This window comes from Capsicum annuum, chromosome 9 (assembly GCF_002878395.1).
Source record: "Capsicum annuum cultivar UCD-10X-F1 chromosome 9, UCD10Xv1.1, whole genome shotgun sequence".
Lineage (NCBI taxonomy): Eukaryota > Viridiplantae > Streptophyta > Magnoliopsida > Solanales > Solanaceae > Capsicum > Capsicum annuum.
The window spans coordinates 77,850,809-77,870,995 of record NC_061119.1 but is presented as its reverse complement, the minus strand read 5'-3'; the positions used below and the strand labels follow the sequence as shown (position 1 = coordinate 77,870,995).

Below are 20,187 nucleotides of genomic sequence, written 5' to 3'. Positions count from 1 at the left end.
TTTTTGGTGAAACAAAATTACTACATATAATAATTAATGGTGTTTTTTAATTACATTTATTTTCGCCCTTATTCTTTTTGTTAAGATCATTCCACTTGGGTTTTTATAATTGATTTTTTTCTTGCCACGTGTTAGATTACTATTTAATTAAAACTCCTTTTATTTTAAATCAACAATATTCAAGCTAACTTTTCTTACAAAATTAAAGTTTTCAACGATTTCAACTACAACTTCATAGTTCTTTTTGATATTATAATATAATAAATAATATCTTATATTTATTATTTCTCATAGTGAACATGAAAAAGTATAAAACAATAATTAAAATAAGATGAATAAGTTACTCTTGTAAGGGGCATGCAAAAAGTAAACATAATAAGTAAATAGACCGAACGGAGTAAGCTAATAATGTAGTTTAATTATCATTTAATATCCTTATATATTCTTATTAAATTAATTTTTATAAAGAATCTTAATTGAGGTTATAATTATTATAGCCGTAATATAACTTGAAAACATTGACTTCTTTTTTCCAGATGATTTGACAAGATGAAAAAGATGTAATTAGCAAAAATTATTGTCACTAAAATTATGAAAAAAATTAAAACTCAATAAATATCAAAATAACTTTTTTAGTTGTGACTAAGAAAATAAATATTTGCAAATTTTATAAAAATATCAATATCTTTTTTCTATTTATGATCTTCATCGAAATGTAATTATTAAATATTTTAAAGAGATAAGCATTCAGTACCCCTCGAACTATGGTTAGAGTTGCTACGACACACTTCAACTCCACATGGGTGCTCTGAACTCAATTTTAGCGTATTTTTGTCGCCTTTTTGTGCTGACATGACACCTTTATTACATAAAAATGAGGCCCGCATCAAAGGTGCCACGTCAGCTAAAAAGGGTGACAAAAATACACTAAAATTGAATTCAGTGGTAATATGACCCCTGTAAAGTTTCAGTGCATCGTAACAACTTTGGTCATAGTTCGTGGGGTACTAGATGCTTTACTCTATTTTAAATTATGTCATTATATAAAATATTGAATTACTTGAAGTTTTTTGATATATTTTAATTCTCTGTCAATATCTTCTGCCTCATAAATAATAATTTTTATTTAAAATTATCAAAATCTTTTATTAAAAACAATATTATGAAAACTTATCAATGAGACTTGTTAAGCAGATCATTAGATGTACTGATTATAAAGTAAAAAAAAAATTATGATATAAATTATTATTTTTGTACTTTGATTTTGGAGCCTGGACCTTATGAAACTAGTATAATTTAAAGGAAAGTCATAAAGAGGATGATATGACACCTCTCCAGGCCTTCATACATATTTATGTATTATCTCTGTTTTTTTGAAGTTTTCATTATTTTAAATTAATATATTATGTATTAAAAAAATTCAAAAGGTACCTCACAAAAACACCTCTTAAATTCTCTTCAATATATTTTAATGTATTTATTGAATTTTAATGAATATTATAATTCATGTGAATTACAATCTTTTCACCTCCCACACTTTTTCTATTCTCATAAATTTATATTGAATTTTTATTTATAGGTAATGGATGAATGCCAAATTATGTTTTCAATTTTTTATTTTTTTTAGTTTTATCATGTGTCTAATTTGTGTAATTTTGTGTTAGTGATTTCTATTTTTATTGTATGAAATTTGCAGGAAGTTTGTTAATGCAACAAATATTGATAATATGGACATAATAACATTATCAATTTCTTCAATCAGAAAAAAGGTATCCAACTTTTTATTTTAAATTTTGCATTTTATGCTCTAACTATTCATCTTAGAACTATGATGAAGTTCATCTTTTCACGAGGAGATCGATGAAGTTTTTAATTTTTTATTTAAAATTTTGCATTTTAAGGTCTAACTATTCGGCTTAGAATTCAGATGAAATTCATATTTTCATGAGGAGATCGATGGAGTATTTAGTGTTCTTCACAATGTTTATTTTCTTCTATCATGTTGGAAATGTTAGTGTACTAATTAAAAGGTAGCTCCTAATCATCAGTTGCCGCAACGCTTTTTGTTTCAATTAGACAATAAAATCTCAAAAAAGAGCTACACCTTTTGTGATCTCTCTATAAATAACTTTTAGATTTATTAATTTAATCAATTGAGCGAATGATATTTGAAATTAATTTTTCATTCATGATATAACTGCGTGAAGCGCGGACGACTCCACTAGTACGTCAGAGGTACGACAATATTTGACGCAAAGGTCGTGGGAAAGAAATCGTAATTTACGCGGGAAGATGAAAATAGAAAAAAAGATTTTTCTAGTAAAAGCGTGTTAGACACGCGCAGAGGTGGGCCGTGTAGGAGACAATCATGAATTACCGAAAGCAAGTGTGCTGTTGGCTACACCGGCAATTAAAGCCACCCACCAACTCACTCACTCCCTCACCTTCCACTCTCTCTCTCTCACTTTTTGTAGCTGAGCTGAATTCTTGCCGGAGATTCATTATTTGTCTTTTTTCCGAGTAATCTCTGTGAATCTGTGGTGTTGGTTGTTTGGAGCATTTGCCGTATTTCTTGGATATGTAAAGTAGAGCATTTTACATTGTCGAGTGGAGTAACTAGGGTTTTTAGACATGCAATCTTCGGATTTGAGTGGAGGAAGTTCATGGAGGGTATTTTTGGAATTTTAAGCTTGAGTACAATCCTAAAGAAGCTGGGAGAATGCTGTTCCAGTTTGGAGGGGTTTGATACTGAGGATGGTGTTTGGGAATTGTGTTGTAGAGAGAGAAGATGCTACCTCTGATGCTTCTCTTTCTTCTTTCTTTCCTCACTCTACTGCTTCCTGCTGCTCTCGGTAATTTCATCTTTAGTAGAGTAATTTTTTATTTTTATATTGTTGAGATGCTTGTAGTGGCTGGGTTCGCTTGGGTAGTCTGCAGAGAAGCACAGATGTCGGTTGTAGCTGGGATTAGGACTTTTTTGTTTCTTTCTCTCATAAACCTTTAATTTGTTAATGCGTTATTCTGAAATTTCTGCACAATTTAGGAGGTGTGAACGGGTGGGATTAACCAAGAGAATGGCATTTTGTGGAGTTTATACGCTATTCTGAACTGTCGGGGTCTGAAATTTTGAACTAAAATGCAGACTCCAATCAGTGAAAAGGTTCGAGGTGCCTACTTTTGCATTTCAAGAATCTACTGAAACCTCTTCCTGTTTGAAAAGAAACAAAATGGCCTAGAAAAAATCTAGAGAGCTCATATAGTTGACGCCAACTCGCATTGTTATTGCAACATAGTTGATATATAGAGAAAGCCCCTTCCTTTTGGAAGGAAAGAGGCAGACAGGCATTAGTTAACTGATGCTTACGGCCTGTAAATTAAAAGTATTTCCTTTTGAGTTATTTTGTTTAAGACATCTACTACATATTTCCCCCTTTCAAAAATTAGTGCATGCATGATTGGCTGTTTCTCTGTATGTGAAGTATGGTTACCTATTTGCTTCTAAAACTTTCAACTTCAGGGATGACATTGCCCCATATTTACCTCTCTCCTACTCTACCGCCAAACAAGCCGTACTATGCAAGCCAACTCTTTTTGGAAGATGGTAAGATTAGTACTTCAAATTCTGCTTCTTTTAGCTCTGTTTTGTTATTTGTTGATTGATTAGAGAAGCCTCTTGTTATGCAAGTTTAGTGATAAATGTGGATTTGGAACATACTTAGTGTCTTACATTGTTTTGCAGCAAGATTAGTGTTAACTCGTGTCTCATTTGTACCAATGTCAGCACCGCACCGACACCATTTTAAACCACATCTGATTCCCTCTAGGGCGCCTGCTCCTTACCTTGCATCTCAAGGTATTAAGAATTGCTTTTTCCAAGCCATCTTTTAGGACTTCGTGGGGCTTTACTGATGCGGAACTCTAATCTTTAGGTCTTGCTCCAGCTCCTATTGCCAGTCGAGTGCCAAGACATCATGGTCATCATCATCGTCGGCCGAGAGCTCGTGCTTCCCCATCTCCTGCAGTGGGCTCAGGTATTATTTCTGTTATAGTTGATAATATCCTCTCAATCCTATGCTTGTTTCCCTCTCTTTCATTCCTTAAACTTTAGGACACAATGAACAAAGGCAAAACATGAAATGAGAATAGGATGAAGGGCAAGGTTGCTGTGTTGGTGGCACAAACTATAAAGCGTAACATATTTTCCACCTTTTTTGTGTATTTAAGGCATAATGTATACATAACATGTGTCTTGAATGTAAATCTGGTTATAATTGTCAGCTTATATGTTATAATTTTGAACTTGTTTCATCGATGTCTAGAATTGCCTCACGGACCTCCTCATCCTCATTGACATTGTGGCTCCATACTTTCTCTAACCTTTGGTACCAAAGTGCAGAACCTCAAGGGGTTGTTTGGTTCTCTGATAAGTTATACAGTGTTTTAAGGTAGGGAGACTGTAATATGGTAATTAATAAGCTTAATTACTGTCATTATTGGATGCTCTGTTCTGGTCAGATATATAACGTGAATGGTCTAAAATGTATGTGTGGATTGGATAAAGATCTGTTTCCTACAATACTCTTGGCAGATGATAAAACCTTGTATCCAATCTAGTACCAGTTTACTATCATAAGTAATTGAGAAAAACTATATTTGTGATTAGAAATATTTAGTGTAATGCAGTAAAATGTCAAATTTTATATATATATATATATATATATATATATACACACACACACAGAAATTTTCAATTACCTCAAATAAATAACAATTTTTATGAAGAAAGTAAAAATGGGCTGTACGAAAATATTAGATACAACAACATACCCATCAAAATATCCCCCAAGTGAGGTTTGGGGAGGGTGAAATGTACGCAGACCTTACCACTACCGCGGGGAGGTAGAGAGGCTATTTCCGAAAGACCTATGAAAATATCAGATAAACAAAGAAATATGAAATCTTGAACTTTTTTAGATGCGGAAATATAGTATAGAAAAAAATTCTTGTATTTTAAAATCAACACTACAAGCAGTTTGGGAATAAAAGAGGGATTAATAAGTGAGAGATGGTTGACTAAACAAGAAATAGTTTAAAGTGTAATTTCTTGTCATTTATGTAGAAGTGTGATACTTAACTGTGGTACTCTCACTATATCTCTATTTTGTTTAGTGTTATCCCGAATTGAATTCAGACATTAATGCAGAAGTTATGCATGCGTTATCTCTACACAAAACAAATACAGTAGCCAAGTACCGTATTGATAATGCAATGTTTTATACGGAGGCTGTTTTCTCATGTACCTCAAACCAGATGTGCTCTTGATATCCTACTATTGTTCCTAAATGTATTACTCTCATTACTAAGTAGGCGTTTGACCATGAAAATCACAATTTATTGGGGTTGGAGTTGTGTTTGCCTGTGAATATATTGGAGTTGTTTTTGAATTTTTGTGAGGGAAGTAGGAGCGAAAATGTTTATTTGGAATTCTTATGGCCAAACACCTTTTTTGGAATAAAATGTAAAATTTTTCGAAAAAAAGTAAAAAATTCGTATGGCCATACGGGCACTATATCGATCTCCTATGATTCTCTTTTCAATGATCCTAAATTTTTATCCCCCTTATTAAAATGGGAAATTAATGCAATATGCATAGAACAGGAGCTACATGAGACTCACTTTTATTCTCTTGTTACAGATTTTTCAATTCCTAAAAGTAAAAAAGTTATATGATCAATATACAAACAACAAACCCAGTGTATTCCCACAAAGTGGGGTCTGGGGAGGGTAGAATGTACGCAATCCATACCGCTACCTTCGAAGAAATAGAGAGGAGAGGTTGTTTTCGATAGACCTCCAGCTCAAGACAAAGAATAGTAGACAAGGTCGTAATGAAACATGAAGCAGGATGAATGACATAACAGAAATAAGGAACAAGAAATAATAAAAAATAGAAATCAGAGAAATACGAAATAAGAAAAATAAGGGCGATACGAAATAAGAAATAAGAAATGCGAAATAAGACACCCACCTAGTAGTAACATACACACAGAGTCCATGGACACAGTTCTAGGATTACTAACCCGGCTACACAAGAGCTCTCCTAACTACTTGCTACAACCCACACACTTACACTAGTCTTCTACCCTTATCCGCGACCTCCACACCTTCCTATCTTCCTATCTGGGGTCATGTCCTCAGTTCGCTGAAACTGCTGCATGTCATGTCTAATCACCTCTCTCCAGTACTTCTTCGGCCTACCTTTACTCCTCCTGAAACCGTTCAAAGCTAGCCTCTCACACCTACTAATCGGGGCATCCGTGCTCCTCCTCCTCATATGCCCAAACCATCTCAGCTTTCCTTCCCGCATCTTCTCCTCCACCGGAGCCACTCCCACCTTTTCTCGGATAATCTCATTCCTAACTCTATCCCCTCTAGTAAGCCCACACATCCAACACAACATTCTCATTTCCGCCACCTTCAATTTTTGAATGTGAGAGTTCTTGACTGGCCAACACTCCGTTCCATGCAGCATGACCAGACGGACTGCCACTCTGTAGAATTTGTCTTTAAGCTTAAGGGGCACCTTCTTATCACATAGCACTCCTGAGGCGAGCCTCCACTTTATTCAACCTGCTCCAATACGTTTAGAGATATCCTCATTAATCTTGCCATTCCCCTTTATCATAGACCTAAGATACTTAAAACTATCCCTCTTACAAACATCCTGGGAATCCAACTTCACCACCACTTCGTCCTCTTGCCTCAAGTCACTAAACTTGCATTTCATATACTCCATCTTGGACCTACTCATCCTGAACCCCTTAGATTCAAGGATTTGCCTCTAAACCTCCAATTTCTCATTCACCCCCCCCCCCCCCCTCGCGTCTCAGCAATCAGCACTACATCATCCGCAAATAACATACACCAAGGCACCTTACCTTGAATACTTCGCGTCAACACATCTATCAGCAATGTGAACAGGAACGGACTAAGAGTCGACCCTTGATGCAACCCTGTCTCGATCGAAAAATGCTCTGAGTCTCCTTCCGTCGTCCTCACCCGAGTCTTCCCTCCATAGTACATATCTTTAATAGCTCTGATGTACGCCACCGGAACCCCTCTCACCTCCAAGCATCTCCAAAGAACCTCCCTAGGGACTTTGTCATACGCCTTCTCCTAGTCGATGAACACCATGTGCAAATCCCTCTTCCTTTCCCTATATTGCTTCACTAATCTCCTCACTGGGTGGATTGCCTCTGTCGTCGAGTGACCTGACATAAATCCCATCTGATTCTCCGAAATGGACACAACCCTCCTTAATCTCCGTTCAACCACCCTCTCCCAAATCTTCATAGTGTGACTCAACAGCTTAATACCTCTATAGTTGTTGCAACTCTGAATGTCACTCTTGTTTTTATATAACGGAATCATCGTACTCCATCTCCAAGGCTCAGGCATTCTCGCAATCTTGAAAATGCCGTTAAACAAATCAGTCAACCACCTTAAACTTGCCCTACCAGTATACTTCCAAAAATCTACCGGAAATCTCGTCAGGTCCCGTCGCCCTCCGCATCCTACAAATAGCCTCTCTGACCTCCTCAACCTTAAAACGTCTACAGTAACTGAAATCACGTCTCTCTTTTGAGTGCTCCAGCTCCCCTAACTCAATGCCTCTGTCCCCCTCCTCGTTCAAAAGTCGATGAAAATACTCTTGCCATCTCTTCTTAATGTGAACATCCTCCACCAAAACTCTACCATCCTCTCCCTTAATGCACTTCACCTGCTCGAGGTCCCGACCCTTCCGCTCCCTAGCCTTAGCAAGCCTATACAACCTCTTTTCCCCGTCTTTCTCCTCTAACCCTGCATACAAGCTCTCAAACGCTGCTGTCTTAGCAACCGTAATTGCTAACTTAGCCTCCTTCCTTGCTACTATGTAAACCTCCCTATTCACCCGCTTCTCCTCTTCATCTTTACTTTCAATCAACTTAACACTGGGCAATATATCAGTCCCATTTAACACTGGGCAATATATACTTTTTACTGCTGATACTTTTTTACTGCTGATTCAGTATTACACGGAGCTAGGATATTCAATATAAGATAGAATCTATATATCATAAACTTATTGGAGGCTGCAAAGGTATCTCTTTCGGCTTTGTGATTTTTCTGTTAAACCCTGAAGTATTGTCTCATTTACTAGGATGCTGCACATAATATCCTAACTACTGTAAATTCTCGCAAACTTAGGCTCTTATAGATTTCCTTTTGAGTATTCTTAGGCAATAAGCTGAAAGTTATATTTAGGCGGTAGGTATATGACCATCAATATGTAATTCTGCACATTTAGATTATCAACCTTCCATTTGGGCAGCTAATCACGGCCAAAATGAACATACTTTTCTAATAACATCAGGTTAGATAAGAGCACGTATGCTAAGACACAAAAGATTATGAGTATTAAGGAAAACACTGTAGGTGGGATATTCAAATTTATCTTGAATTATAGATTTATCAATGGATGGAAGACGTTAAAATAAAAGAAAGGACATGCTTTGTTGTTCATAACTTCTACCTTAAAGAATAATAATTTCAAGTTATCCAACATTGCAACAGTGATATTGAGAAAGCATAGAAGTAATTTGCATAACTGAAAAATAAAAGAAGAAAAGAAACAATCCTAAGCATCCAATTCTATGGGCAATTGTTATACATCTATTTGACTTGGGTGGTCAAGTAAGAAAAGTACTTGTCGAATGTGGAATATAGGAAAAATTCTCCCTCTGGTGTACCAACTAGTAACATGGAGGTCTTGTGAAATTAAACAGAATCTAGCACATGTTTGGGTTTGTGTTAGGACTTGTCCAATTTCTTTTGCCCAAGATTCCTTTCTTTTTTAGATGACATGGGGACAATAAAAGTTGATGCAAAATAAGTGATGGGAATGCTTTCATTGTGAGGAGAATATTTACATTTAATCGTTCTCATATTACAGAGAGGGAAAAATGTATTGTAATTGTAATAATTAAGAGGTGATAGCCGTTAAATTTTCCATCCAAAATTTGTGACTTTTTCTTATCTATAAGGTAAATAAATTTATTTATTTGGAAACTTTCGTATACAAACAATATACCAAATAAAGAAGAGAGTAATGAAATGTTTGGGAGGGTAGAGGTGAAAATGAGGGAAATTATGTGTGAATTGGGGGACTTAGAAAGATTAGGGGTAGGGGGTTAGATGTAAAGGAAAATGAGAAGAAAGAAGTGTTAAAAAGGGGAACTAGCTTCTTTGGCTTTGGCTCAAGAGACTAGTTGGAGACAAAAAAATAAGGGCGTTGTGGTTGGAAGAGGGGGGAATTCTAAGACAAACTTTTCATTGGGTAGCAACTGCGAATAGGAGGAGAAATTTGACCGAATCTGGAAGTTGGGGGGAGACATTATGAGGGGGAAGAGAAAGTAGAGGGGGTAATTGCTTAGTTTTGTGCAAGTTTGTTAAAAGAGGAAGCAGAGTGGAGGCCAAATCTGGGAGGGGTGGATTTCAATCACATTGGAGGGGATAATAGTGAGTGGCTACAAAGGGCTTTTGAGGAGGAGGAAGTACGTGTGGGGTGGAGAGTTGTGCGGGGGTGACAGGCTCTAGGGCTGGATGGTTAGTGGTGTAGGTTCCATTTTAGTTACATATCTTTTGTTTGCAGATGATACCTTAGTGTTCTGTGATGTAGATGGGCTCCAATTGGATTACCTTGGCCAAGAGCTAGCTTGGTTCAGGTGGTGTCAGGAATTAAACGTAACCTTAATAAATGCGAGATCATACCTATGGGTGATGTAGATATATTGATTTGCTTGCTCAAGTTTTGTAATGCAGGTTAGGGGCTCTTCCTACTACCTACCTTGGTTTACCTTTATGCGCATCGAACAAGGATATTAATGCTTGGAATTGGGTCATTCAAAGGGTAGAGAAGAGGTTAGCAGTTGGTAGAAAAGATACTTGACCAAAGGAGGCAAGGACGTGCTAATTAAAAGCACTTTATTGAGTATCCCTACTTGTTGCATAGCACTATTGAATGCTCCCAATGTTGTTATAGGAAAGTTGGAAACAATGCAGATAGATTTTCTTTGGGATGTGGCGGATGGGGCAAGAAATTTCACTTAGTTCGATGGGAGATAGTGACATCTCCTAAACAATGGTCTTGGGGTTAAGGACTTGAGAGTCTTCAACAAAGCACTTTTGGGTAAGTGGTCATGGAAATTTGGGGTAGAGGAGAAGTTTTACGGAGAGGGGTGATAGCGAGTAAATATGGAGTTATGGAAAGGGTTGTAGAACAAATAGGATAATTATGCCCTTTTGGATGTGGTGTGTGGAGGAACATTATGAAGGGGTGGGAAGCTTTTGATGGTAATATTAGCTTTAAGGTTGGGGAGGGGAGTAGAGTTAGTTTTTGGGGGCAAAAGTGGTGTGGAGGCTAGGTGCTTAAGGATGAATTCCCAAGTCTATATAGGGTTTCTTGCCAAAGGGAGCCGTCTGTTCAACACTGTAGGGGGACACAAGGGGATGTGACTTCTTGGGATTTGAAATTCAGAAGGAATTTCTAGGATTGGAAGGTGACCGAGTTTCAGAGACTATTAGCCTTACTTCAAAAGCAATGTGAACCAACAAATAGATCTAATACTGAGTTGGGAGTTGGGGAATAACAAAGTGTTCTCTGTTAAGTCTTTTTATGTGAAGCTTCAGGGTAGGGCGGATGAGAGTTTCCCTTTTGTTTCGATCTAGATACTTAAGATGCCGAGGAAAGTGTGTTTCTTCATGTGTTTAGCTACTAAAGGGGATCTTAACAGCGGAGAATCTTAGAAAACGAAAGGTTGTTTGCCTGAGCTGGTGTTTTCTTTGCAAGGAGACGGGTGAGGACGTGGATCATATTTTGTTACATTGCAAATCAACCACGAGGTTTTGGTCGGATATCTTCATATGGTTAGGCGTTTCTTGGGTAATGCCAATATCTGTGAAGGAGTTGATGTTCAGTTGGAGGAGTGGAGCTTGGAGAAGATCCCACAAGGCATGGAATGTCACTCCTCTTGCTCTAATATGGGTCATTTGGAAAGAGAGAAATACGAGAGCTTTTGAAGGGGTGGAGATGAGCTTTGCTCAATTGAGAAGTAGTGTTCGATCTTGTATTTTCTTTTGGTGCACCCATGTAGTTCTCGTTTATATAGAGGAATGAGCGTCTTCTGAAGAGAACCATATTATGTAGGTGTTCTATTTTGGTATACCTTTTGTATATGGCCAAGCTGGCCTTGTTGTTGTCAATGAAATTTACTTACCTTATCAAAAAAAAAGTATGTACCAAAATGTGGTTCTCGACAAATCACTGCCAAGCTTCTATATAAATAAAAACGAAAGTTAACTAAGAATAACATGCTACTCCTATAATATACAAGGCCATTCTATCCCCTCAAAAGCTCTCATATTTCTCTCCTTCAACAGGACCAATATGATGGCTAGAGGGGCGACCTTCCATGCCCAACATGCTCTCGTTCTTCTTCAAAAGGCCCAACTATATATGGTGTGCATCCTTCAAAGAACACGATGTTGTTCAATGCATGTCAAACCATCCAAATTTTAGTACTTCTTGAAATTGGAGTCTTCTGTCACTTGTCAAGTACAATTGAGAAATTCATACAAAACTTGAAAGTAAAGGGTAAGGTATGGGTAGTAATTTTAAAAATATTTGGAGTGCGTTGGAATTACTTCATCCGAGGTAGTAGTATGGATTGCGAACACTTTATGGGAATACACTGGGTATGTTGTTGTCATTGTTGTTGGAGTGCGTTGGTTTCAAGTGCTAGAAATAAGTTGCTGCAAAACCTATCCTGGATGCGATTTAGACACAAAGTGCATGTTTGTTGGAGAAAAAGATTCTTGGATGCCCAAGGGTGTGACTTACAATAAGTAGGTGAAATTATAGGAGATCAGGTTGAGATCCAACAAAGATGTCTTTCCATCTGCCTAAACCTTGGGGGCAGGTTATCCGTTATCATGTACCCATGTTGGTAGGAGGTAATGGGTACTTGGTGAAATAGTTAAAGTGCGTGCAAGCTGGCGCAGACAATGCCATTGTAAAACTTGTAGAAAAACAAGTCTTGACGTGGAAGGAAAAAAGAAATGTTCGTGTTATTATGTCGTTTTTTTAAATATTATGCTTTCTTGTATCCTTCATTATCTTTCTTAGTTTGGAGTAGAAAATTGTCAATATTTAATTAGGTCAACAACAGTTGAAAGAAGGGTAGCATTAGTTGCATACTAAGTATGATAGAGAGAACTAAAAAGTTAATTAGCAATAATCATTGATTGAGTTTGCTAAATAGCTACAGAAAAAGATTTAGATTCCGTTTGAGTTTTATGTAATAGTTGTGAAAGGGATGCTCGATTTATGTATGTTTGCTACATATTAACTGTCGGTAAGTTCCTTAACAACATAATATAGCCCAAAGAATAGAACAACTTTATTTGCTTATAATTTCCCCCCTCCCTCGCCTTTTTGTATGGGATAGTAATTCAAATCATCATTGACACACTTAATATGCTAATCTAAATCCTCTGGATCATTTATCTTAGAGTTATGTTCCTCATACACGATATCCAATGTTGAATATTCTTAAAGAATTTGCAGGTTGTGGCCAGATTTGTGCAGAGCCCTTTGCTTCTGTTCCTTTTGTTATACCTTGTGCTTGTGTGTTTCCAATGAAAGTCAGACTTCTCTTAGACAAGTCGCTTTATTCTATATTTCCTGTGGTTAGAGATCTGGGGATTGAGGTTGCAGAAGGCACCTATCTAGATCCAAGTCAAGTTGTCGTAGTTGGAGCTAGTGCTGATAATCAAAATCAAGAAAGAACCATTGTTGATATTAACTTGGTTCCCCTGGGGGAGAAGTTTGATAACACCACAGCTATGCTGACCTATGAAAGATTCTGGAAAAAGAAGGTGCCTCTCAATAGAACGATGTTTGGGGATTATGAAGTGATGCACATTATCTATCCAGGTATAATGTCAACTGTTTATTGTTATTTTCCTTTCAACTTAATGAAGTTATGGTGCAATATAATCTGAACAAGTTATTCCAGGACTGCCTTCGTCTCCACCGTCTGGCATCGATTCTGGTAATGGTCCAACTGGAAGTGCTGTCAATCAACAATTTCCTATTACTGCCGACTTTGTAAACAAGAGCCAGAAAATGAATCCCCAAGTCATTTTTCTCATTGCTTCATCAGCATTAGTACTGTTGGTGGTATGCTGTGGTGCACTGGCTGTCCTCTTAAAGTGCAGGAGGACTAGGCGACCAACAAATGCTGTTGGTCCAGTGTTTACTTCATCTATGCACAAGAGATCTGGCAAGGGTAGGTACTTGTTTCCTTGTTTTAAATGACCTTTGAAGGTGGGATATTACTGTGAAGAAGCAGAGATGTAACTTTTGAAATATATGTCTAATTTATCCACATCACGTTTTCTTTAACATATGTGTAAAAGAAAAAAAACATTCCATTTTATCGTCATTTGCTGTTAATAATACACTGATCTGTAGTGTTAAAGACTTTTGACGTCCCTAAGCTTCTTAACTTTGTACATCATGAACATCAAATGAACTCACATAATTGCTTTGCAGGAATCGGGTCTACTATTTCAAGTAGCCCAGCTAGCTCAACATCGGTTTCCCTCATTTCTGCTATGCCCGCTTCTATCCTTTCTGTCAAAACATTTACACTTGCAGAGCTCGAGAAGGCAACCGATAAGTTTAGTTTAAATAGGGTTTTAGGTGAAGGAGGATTTGGACGCGTTTATCATGGTATCTTAGAAGACAGAACAGAAGTTGCTGTTAAAGTACTTTCTAGGGATAATAACCAGAATGGAGATCGTGAATTCATTGCTGAAGTCGAAATGCTAAGCCGGTTGCATCACCGTAACCTAGTGAAATTAATTGGTATATGCAGTGAAGAGCGAACTCGCAGCTTGGTATATGAAATTGTTCGGAATGGTAGTGTGGAGTCTCATTTACATGGTATACTCTTTATATCCCTTACCTTTGTTTCTAATAAAAGTTTTGCTGAAATTCCTTTCAGGCTCCAAGTTCCTCTATTTTCACTGGGTATGTTGTTGTTTGTTATTGCTCAAAGTTCCTCTATATCACTAGTAATAACCTTTCATTTCAGAGCACATCTATAACTTAGTCATCCTATGTGCAAGAATAACAGCAGTCCATTTGTGCTTCTTTGACTACTCATTTCCTTTCTATTGCTTATGCCAGTGCCATGTTTCTTGAGACAGTTTCGGTCAATATATTAAGCAAATTCTCTAAAGGAGGTTTGCCAAGGACATAACTGTACTCTGTGATTTTCATTCTGTGGCAAGTCTTTTGACTTCTGGGAAGGCATTGTATGCAACTTATCCTTGTTTTTCCTTCTTTTAATTTCAAGCCAGCAGCTACTCCTCCCTGCGCAGGATGAGTTTCCTTAGCTTTCTTTTCTTCCTTTTTTTCTTGTTTCTTTTGTTTGGGTTGACGGAGTAGGTGCACATGCAGTTTCTGCTCGTGGTCTTAGCTACCTTTTTCTTTCGCTTTATGCATTTCTGTTCCTTCTTTTCTTCTTCTTTGACAATGGCAAAGAACTCCATCTAAGTTGCTAGGACTTTGTTTCCTCTCATTCTTCTGGTTGATTGTCACTACCAGAATAGGTACAGGGAGCAATTGCCAACGTGAACAAGTTAATTGGTCTTATTTTCAGTCGGCTGTGAAATTGTTCCAAAAGCTTCACCATTCTACCAATTAGAAGCGTAAAATGTCTTTGTGCGTTGGTGCAAGTAAAACATATTATCATGTGATTCTCCTTAACTGAACTCTACTGCTATATTTCAGGAAAAGACAAGAGAAAAGGGCCACTTGATTGGGATGTGAGGTTGAAAATTGCTCTTGGTGCTGCGAGAGGACTTGCTTACCTTCATGAAGATTCTAATCCTCGTGTAATTCATCGTGATTTTAAAGCCAGCAATGTTTTGTTAGAAGAGGACTTCACCCCTAAGGTTTCAGATTTTGGGTTAGCAAGGGAAGCAACCGAAGGAAGTCATCACATATCTACTCGTGTCATGGGAACTTTTGGGTATATATTTTTTAATCATGACTGTTCTTAAAGTGGTCTCAATTCACTCAATAAGAGTATAATGAATGTATTGTATGCTAGTGAAGCAAACTCATTAGAGAAAGAAAATGAAGAAAGAATGAAAGGAAGTATGATACTAAGAGCCTGTTTGGATTGACTTATTTTAGGTGCTTTTATGTAGTTTTGTGGCGTTTGGATAAATAAAAAAGTGCTTTTAAGCAAAAGCCATAAGTTAGAAATTCTAACTTGTGGCTTGTTGACTTGTAAGCCAATCCAAACAGGCTCTAAAGCATCACTATTATAAGCTCTGGTTGGTTCCATTGGATCATCTATTGGAAGTTTTTTTGAGTACTAACAAAAACTTGTTAAGTCCTTTGTCAAGTGATGCTCGTCTGTGTTTGTGCTGATATAAAGATGTTGATGTTACAGAAAACATTTAGATAGTGTGAGGCTTCCTGCACATTATCTGAATTGAGTTTCGACAACAAAAGGGAAAAATATAAACCATGAGCATTAGCGCGTTATTTGCAAGGATATCTATCCACTACCAATGTTGTCCTGAAATTCTGTCACCCTACTAAGAGGATGACTCTATCTGGCCAAGGCAGTTGTTCACTATTGCATCAGGCTGTGGTCAATACTCCTAGATATTGTGAAATCATGTTACATTTTTTTATTAGTTTCTTAACCTCATGTTTTATTTGCCTCTAATTATCCTAACACAGATTCTGTTTCTTTTTTTTTTCTTTGATTCATTATTTTTGGTTCTTTTGTACATAAACCAATGTTATACTCCGCATTATTTGCAACTCTAATCTGTGCTGCAAAATGTGCATTTGTGCTCTAGAACAGTTGCTAACATTCCTTATTTTTACTGGCTTTGCAGGTATGTTGCTCCTGAATATGCAATGACAGGACACCTACTTGTTAAAAGTGACGTGTATAGTTACGGGGTTGTGTTATTGGAGCTTCTCTCCGGAAGAAAACCTGTAGACATGTCTCAACCTCCTGGACAAGAAAACCTGGTAACTTGGGCACGACCTCTTCTAACCACTAGAGAAGGTTTGGAGCAACTAGTGGATCCTTCTTTGGCTGGAGGTTATGACTTTGATGATATGGCGAAGGTAGCTGCCATTGCTTCAATGTGCGTGCACCCAGAGGTAACTCAAAGGCCATTTATGGGAGAAGTTGTGCAAGCTCTCAAACTCATCTATAATGACAATGATGAAACTTGTGCTGATGGATGTAGCCAGAAAGAGTCTTCTTTGCCAGATTCAGATTTTAAAGGTGTCCCTTCTGATAGCAGTTGGTGGAATGCTGGTGGGGTTACACCAAGATTAACATATGGACAAACCTCCACTTTCATGACAATGGATTACAGTTCTGGTCCACTTGAAGAGTTCGAAAACAGACCGTTTTCAGCTTCAAGCTTTAATCTAGGTGGAGGGGCTGGCTTAACAATAAGCCACGGCAACAGATCAGGTCCTTTGAGGACTGTAAGGAGTAAACCAGCCATCTATAGGCTAAGGGGCAGTATGAGTGAACATGGTGCACTTCTCCCAAGACATGCTTGGAAGGAAGGCACCAATTATGATGCTTCTTTTTAGAGTGTTTTTGTCAAATGTACAGTGCCGAAGGCCGTTGCTATTTGAAGAAAAAAGACTGTTCTTCGGTGGAGATTAGGAAGTTTGATATTGCTGCTATATCCCCATGGAGAGAGTGGACTAAGCCTTCTAATTTTGGTCTGTCTTACATTCATTTTAATACAGACAGGAAAGATAAACACGATACTCCTTGTATATGTTGTCAAATTAGCTTTTCCTTTAGTCCAAATATTGGATCAACTACTTGTTAGTTATTAGTCTTTCTATGTTCTTTTTTTTTCACTTACATCATTTTTTGATTTTTTCGCTTGCATTCAACTTTGCTTGAGATTGAGTCGTAACTGTTGTATGCATTCAATTCTCGACCTACAAACTGAGGGATATATGCTTACTAACTGGGCAAGTTCTCCCTTGTCTATTCTTTCTTTGTTTCCTCGTTGGTTATCAGTAAAGTTTTCGGTATTGATCATGTAACATGTCTCTTAATTTTGGGTAGTTTTCATTTAAGGCAAAAGATGCCAACCTAATTGTTATTTGTTAGTTAATTTACATGTTTGTTAGCTCAGCTCAAATAAATCAGTGACAGCTTACGAAGTAGGAACTCCATGTGTAAACACCGCCCCGAGTAATTGTATCGGATCACCTTTTGATGTCACGAAAGCATCGCCCCAAGTCATTTTCCTTAGTTCATTGTCAAAAAATATTCGGTTGGAACAAATTTTCAACAAAAATATGACTTCGCAATTATATGCAATTATTGACTTTTTATCATTATTTTCATTAAAGTATAAACATCATTGGCAAACTTTAATTTTTAAAAGTTTCATAGAACTACTATTCGATTTGCAGCTTTTATTATAATTTATTTTAACTATTTTGCAAATTATTTCCCACTTTTCCCATGAACACGAGATTTTTTGTAAGAAAGTTCTGTATAGGATAAACTACATAAGTAACTACATAAATGAGCTTCATGGTGTGGCTTTGCATTTTTGTTCCCGGCTAGAAAAGTCTATAAAACTAGTATTTTTTTAATGTATAAAATTAGTACCTATTTGTTCCTCTATAGCTGAAATCATTTTAAACAACATCCTTATTTATCTTTCAACTTTTAATTTCTTTTCTCTTTTTTTTTTATTTCACTTTAATTTTTCTTTTTCTTTTTTTTTTTCTTTTTATTTTTTCTCAGTCTTTAAGTTTTTTTTTTTTTCCATTTCTCCTCTCAATTTCTCTTTTTATCTCTTTTTATTTTCTCTTTTATTTTTATTTTTTTCTCAGTCTTTATTATTCTTTTTTTTTCTTTTTTTTTTTTCTTCTTTTTTTTTTTTCCTTTTCCTCAATTATTATTATTATTTTTCTTCAATTCCTTCCAAAAAAACAAGTTATGCCCCAAGAGAAAGAGCTGACACTACCACCGTATCTTATTTATGAGATGTTCTATATATCTTGTCTTATTGATGTTAGTGATTAGTAATGTTGGTGGTGATAGTGGTGATAGTTGTGATGGTTTGTATTATGGTGACTGTTATGATGGTGGCGGTTGATAGTGGTGGTGGTTGTGATGTGACATTGCTTGATGTTAGTAGTTGGAGGTGTTGATTGTGATAGCTGAAAAATGAATGCATGATGGCTAACGATGTGTTGGTGCTAGTTAGAGTTGTTGTTAGTTGTGATGGTGGAGATGGTTGTTAGTAGAAATAAATTATAGCAATAGTAGTGGTTGAAACGGTGGTAAAGGTGGCGTTACTAGTGACAATGGTGATGGCGGCCGAAGAATGTGCGGAGGTTGTGATGTATTAGTGATAGTTAGCGGTAGTGCTAGTTGTGATAGATGAGTTGGTGGTAGTAGGGATTGACGGGTAGTGATTGATGATGGTGGTATTTTTGACGGCGGTGGTAGCGGTGAATATAATTAGATCAGAATAATAGAGGTAGTAGGTGTAGTAGCGATTGACAATACTGGTTGCTAGCGATATTTATTGTCGATGGTGGAGGTGGTTGATGGTTGGTGGTGGTGGGTGGTAGTTGACAAAGGTAGCGGTGACAGAGGTGGTTAGTGGTGGTGACTGATACTTATGAATAGAGTGAAAGTGAATATTATCCAACACCAGAATACCTCTTCAGATCTATTAAGAATTGATTCTAGATCTGAATGATTAAGACCTATTTAGACCTATTAAGAGCTAAAATCTTAATAAAAAACAAATACACTTAATGGTTTGAAGTCTGAACCATTCAGATTCAGACCTCTATTAAGTGCAAACAAATGAGCCCTTAGTCCAAAGACTTTTAAACAATAACTTATGCCCTATGGGCAAGAGTTGATACTACCACATTGTGTTTTGACTTATGAGATGCTCTATAACTCTTGCTTTAGAGGCAAAATTTAGCTCAAGACCATCAAACAACAAGTTATGCCTCATGAGTAAGGTTGGCATGAACCACCTTGAGTTTGGGACCCTTAATTTTTTTTTTTGGATTTTTGAATTTTGGACAACATACGACTGGTGGGAACCAGTCATATAATGGGGTACGACTGCTATGCCTTGGTCGTATACTAACCAGTTTTGGTTGGTGGGTTGAATTGGTTTCTGAAATGGGTATGACTTGGGTTGGTACGAGCCGTATGGTTGGATACAGGTCATTTGGTTTGGGTTTTTCCTTCACTTGATCTGAGACTTAGTAAAATAACTTGTATCTGAGTACGATAAGCCATAAGCCAGGGTACGAGTCGTACCATGAACTCATATAGTAGACAGTGTTCAAACCTCATGTGACTCTATTCTGCCAGGAATACAGGTCAAAGGTACTAGTCGTATACTTAGGTATGAATTGGATTGGGTTAATCATATGTTGGAAAGTGTTGGGTCCAAGAAGGAGGCCTAGGGTATGAGAGGTGGGTACCACTCGTATTGGTGGGTACGATCGGTATGGTATAGTCGTACCCTATGACGAGATTTAATGCAGTTTAAGTGGGGGCAACTGGATATTTCCTCACTTAACCTATTAAGACCCCACGACTTCTAAACCACTTGAAAGGTTATTTACCCTATTCTTCTATCATTAAACACTTAGAAAAATCTCTTAAACATTCTCTAATCCTCTCTAAGTCTTTTGGGTAAAGGAAGGCTAGGGTTTCACTAAGGTGATTAATTAGGGCTTGTGTTGGTGATTTCTCTCCATCATCATCTCAATTTAAGGCAAGATACTTCTCCCTCATTGTTACTTCCAACTAAAGGCATGATTTATACAATATTTTCATGGCATGATTATTATATGGTTTTGGAGTTTTCAAATATACTTTGGGGTTTTGGTATTAAATGCCTGGTTATGGTTTTCTCATATTTTAATTGTGTTTTTACATGCTTTAATGGTGGTTTGGGATAATTGGTTGCATGTGAATAGTTAATTGGTAATTGAAATTGATTTTGGATACACTATGC

General features: G+C 37.0%; 1 protein-coding gene across 7 annotated transcripts; it reads left to right on the top strand.

Moving 5' to 3' along the window:
* The first annotated feature begins 2,151 nt into the window (after positions 1-2,151).
* LOC107842745 (receptor-like serine/threonine-protein kinase ALE2) lies at positions 2,152-17,030 on the top strand. Of its 7 annotated transcripts, none has more exons than XM_016686722.2 (9): positions 2,152-2,852; positions 3,518-3,601; positions 3,740-3,853; positions 3,930-4,031; positions 12,665-13,033; positions 13,116-13,388; positions 13,655-14,047; positions 14,900-15,140; positions 16,027-17,030. In XM_016686722.2, exons 1-9 carry the CDS (start codon positions 2,789-2,791, stop codon positions 16,745-16,747), a joined length of 2,361 nt encoding a protein of 786 aa, XP_016542208.1. In that variant the 5' UTR covers positions 2,152-2,788; the 3' UTR covers positions 16,748-17,030. The 7 variants fall into 7 exon arrangements, with proteins under 7 accessions (XP_016542208.1, XP_016542207.1, XP_047252813.1 ...); XM_016686721.2 differs by having other exon boundaries at positions 2,290-2,852; positions 12,656-13,033; XM_047396857.1 differs by having other exon boundaries at positions 2,306-2,852; positions 3,782-3,853; positions 3,942-4,031; positions 12,656-13,033.
* Positions 17,031-20,187: the final 3,157 nt, after the last annotated feature.